General features: G+C 34.7%; 1 protein-coding gene across 1 annotated transcript in view; it reads right to left on the bottom strand.

Moving 5' to 3' along the window:
- gmppb (GDP-mannose pyrophosphorylase B) overlaps positions 1-3,457 on the bottom strand; it is a 10,630-nt gene extending 7,173 nt beyond the window's left edge. Inside the window, exons 1-3 of the mRNA XM_015395415.1 lie at positions 3,347-3,457; positions 913-1,099; positions 746-826 (exon numbers count right to left, since the gene is read on the bottom strand). Coding sequence (XP_015250901.1) covers positions 746-826; positions 913-1,041 — 210 coding nt within the window. The 5' untranslated portion in view covers positions 1,042-1,099; positions 3,347-3,457. The remainder of the gene's footprint in view (positions 1-745; positions 827-912; positions 1,100-3,346) is intronic.
- Positions 3,458-3,540: the final 83 nt, after the last annotated feature.

The raw sequence follows: 3,540 nt of genomic DNA, 5'->3' as shown, positions 1-3,540 counted from the left end.
GGGCTACTATATTTGGGCAAAAATGGCCGCTCCCAGACTCCCAGATTTACACTAAATTCATTAAATCACGTATCAAATGATCAAACGTATAAAGGTATGAGTAATGATCCAGTGGTTATTCCTTGCTGACTGGACTTTTAAGACTTTTTTAAAGATTAATCTCAAAGTTTAGAATCAACAGAAATGTTCTGTTATAGTTTATTAGATTTCAGCTGATAAATAAGATGATCTGAAGATGTCCTTAAATTAGATCATTAATTAGGTCCTTGAAATAAGGTCATGGAATTATTTCTTGTTTCAAATATAAAACATATATTTTCCAAAGATCAAACTGTTTTATCTAAATGCTCCAAAAAAGAGAAAATACTTTTTTTTTTTTTTTTGCAGAGTAGTGAGACTTAAGATCATTTGACACTGAGAAAATAGATCTTTTTCAAATAGATCTTTTCCTTTTACTTTGAGCAGGAAAATAAGATGATCTGAATATAGAAGGAGGATTTTTCCTCTTAGAATAAGATCAATAGGAGTTTTTTTAACGTTAAATGTTATATATTCCATTGGCAGATGTCGAATGTTCAGTTAAAATTCCTTAAAAAGGAGAATTTTCTGTGAAATCTGGTTTCTTCAATCCGTGGAAAGAAACGTTGGATAAGAACGATAGTTTTACTGTCGCCGATGAATCCGATGGTTGAACAGTTGAACTGAATGTAAGTGGAAGGGAAGGGCGGCGGGTTTTGGAACTCACCCGCTGCTCCTGGACTCTCATCTCTCTCTCCAGCAGCTCCGACATGTAGCTGACAGCCAGGACTACGTGGTTCACCCCGGCCTGCAAACAACGGACCCAGGGACACGGCGACCGATCAATAGAGTTCAACATCAACCCGGTCAGCATCGCCAGCGGCTCCTCCTCACCTTGACCAGCGCCTCCACCTGGTGCAGCAGAATGGGCTTGTTGCAGAACTCCACCAGCGGTTTGGGGACGCTCAGGGTGAGCGGCCGCAGCCGCGTCCCGTAGCCGCCGACCAGGATCAACGCCTTCATCCTTCAGCCGTTAGCAGCAGTGAGAAGAGATGGAAGGAGGGGGGGGGACGGGGGATGCCTGAGAAAACGGGGGAAACCGGGAATGATGAGCTGGACTTCAAACAGCTGCTGTAATTCATCATTAATTCTGTTTAAACGCCTGGAGACACATTAGAGCCTCAGTTAGGTTGACAAGTTTTCTATTTATTCTAGAAAAGTCAGAATCTTTCTTCTCAAATATCAACTCAGCACTAATAAAAAGTTCAGTTTGCATATTTCACATCTTGAATTTTTCCGTCATTTTTATTATAAAACTTAAAAATGATTCATCAAGCTCTGCCACCGTCAACTTTAAGCAGCGGCAGAGGACGGATCTCACAACAGCAGAAATTATAATTTAATCGCATCAGCTGAAAAGATTTTACCCAAATTCTAATAAACTTTTACAACAAAAACGTTCACTAGATGGGGGGCTCATAAAGTGGACGGCGTGAGAGGATTTTCACAATCATTGTGAGCCCTGAGGTACATGTAGGAGCAAAATATATCATACATTATATAAATATGAATGCCACATTAAAATCTGTTAATGTTATACTTAGTTATTTCTCTAATACAATATTAAAATATTTATTACACTGTTAAATGCTTCATTAAATAAAAATCTAAAATGATTAATTTAATTATTAAATATCATTAAAAAAAATTAAAGATGTTTAGTGAACGTCATGTTCATAAATCAAGTAATTATGTGTATTTTTATGCGGTCGTTATGCTTATTTTTGGAATCAGGGCTGCAACTAACTGTTATTTTCCAAATCAATTAATCTGTTAATTATTTTTTCAATTGTTTTATTATTAAATGGATATCCAAAGATTCCTTAATGATAAGACTTTTAATAAAGTTAAACCAGGTAAAACTAAAACTTTCTCACTTGAGGAGTTCTAAATAGAACAGATCAACAGACTTTCTTTTAAATCTTAAATGCAAAATGTTGATTATTTATTTATTTTATGATAAAAAATTTTTTTTAAATATTGGTATTATTAAGTACTCTAAGTGGGTTTCTCTGTCATTTTTAGAGTCTCTAAACTCCAGTTAAGGATTAATCAATTACTAAATTAGTTCATGATTAATTAATCAGATTAATTGTTTCAGCCGTAGATTACAGGCTGAAATGTTTGGGAAGTTAGGATAGGCTGAAACCTTAGAAAACTATAAAAATGGTTTAAAAATCATTCCAAAAAAGTTAAAAATAAAGAAATAATAAATAAAAAAAACAATCCACTGGACTTTGTTTCCATGTTTGAAGACGTTTCTCTTCCATCCTGGAAGATTTTTTTAATCAAAATGTCAGAAATAGAGTTGAGTTCCAGGTTTTATATAGTAGCCCAAACTCTGGGCTCTTTATAAACTGTTATAAATAAACAGTTTTTAACTCAGCTTCATCTTAAAAACAGCGAAACCAACGATCAGCCAGTTTATTTCAGCTGGGATGGAGTGATGTTAGGAAACATGTCTGCTGTCAAACTGTGGACTCTGGTCACATGATTTCATTCCCTCATAAGGAAATCAGGCATGACTTTTATTTAAATCTGTGTTTCTGACTCCATGTGTGGCTGTGAAGCTTCAGCACATCCAGTTTCTGAATAATATCTGTCAATAAAACAAAACAAAACAGCTCAGATGATAAAAACTGGGACTTTTCAATGAAGTTTGATTTAAGTAAGGAGAACTGGTGCCAACATTTACATAAAAACATTGAACCAGGATTAGAAATTATTTATGGACCTATAATGTTCTAAATTTTATTTTATTTAGCTAAACTTCTCATGTTTAGTTTAATCAACAGACTCATTTTTATCAGGTTTTCTTTTCATAAAGCATTTTATTCCTCTTTACAGCTCACCTAATTAGAAAATAACCTTCATTTTGATATTATACTATATTTGATATTACATAAATATATATACATATGGCTCTTTTCATAAATTGTAGAAAATGAGCATGTTTTTAAATGATCAATACTTAAATTATCACCAGAAATGAAACTAGACGCTCCATTCCCAGAAAGTTTGTCAAAATCTTCACCAAACACAGAAGCTAAAGTCCAAATAGCAAAACACTCAAATATAATAAAGTCTGAATAAAAATAGGTGAATAAAATAAAAACTGAAATCAAGTTTCATGGAGTTTGAGCTCAGCTAGCTGCTTTAGCTTGATTTATCTGGCAGAATAGATCAGAAACTGGAGGCTAGCTGCCGATTAATCAGGTTTCGTGAGTAAATAACTGTGTGTAAATAATTTAGAGGGATTAAAACTTACTGTGAGCTGACCAATGAAGGTGCTGGGCAGATTCCTGAATGACTGAAACTCTGAAAATGACACGTAACATTCCTCAAACCCGAATCCCTTGTTTGGCTTCCGGTTCTGCAGCTTCCTCTCGAAACGCCGAAATTACACATTCAACATCCGGTCAGTACTTTCACAATAAGGGCCGTTTTCGAAACAAGTCAAAC

The sequence above is a fragment of the Cyprinodon variegatus genome, unplaced genomic scaffold (genome assembly GCF_000732505.1).
Source record: "Cyprinodon variegatus isolate N-32 unplaced genomic scaffold, C_variegatus-1.0 Scaffold740, whole genome shotgun sequence".
NCBI classification, from domain to species: Eukaryota; Metazoa; Chordata; class Actinopteri; order Cyprinodontiformes; family Cyprinodontidae; genus Cyprinodon; species Cyprinodon variegatus.
Note: the sequence above shows the minus strand (reverse complement) of the source record. Positions and strands in the feature narration are given on the sequence as shown.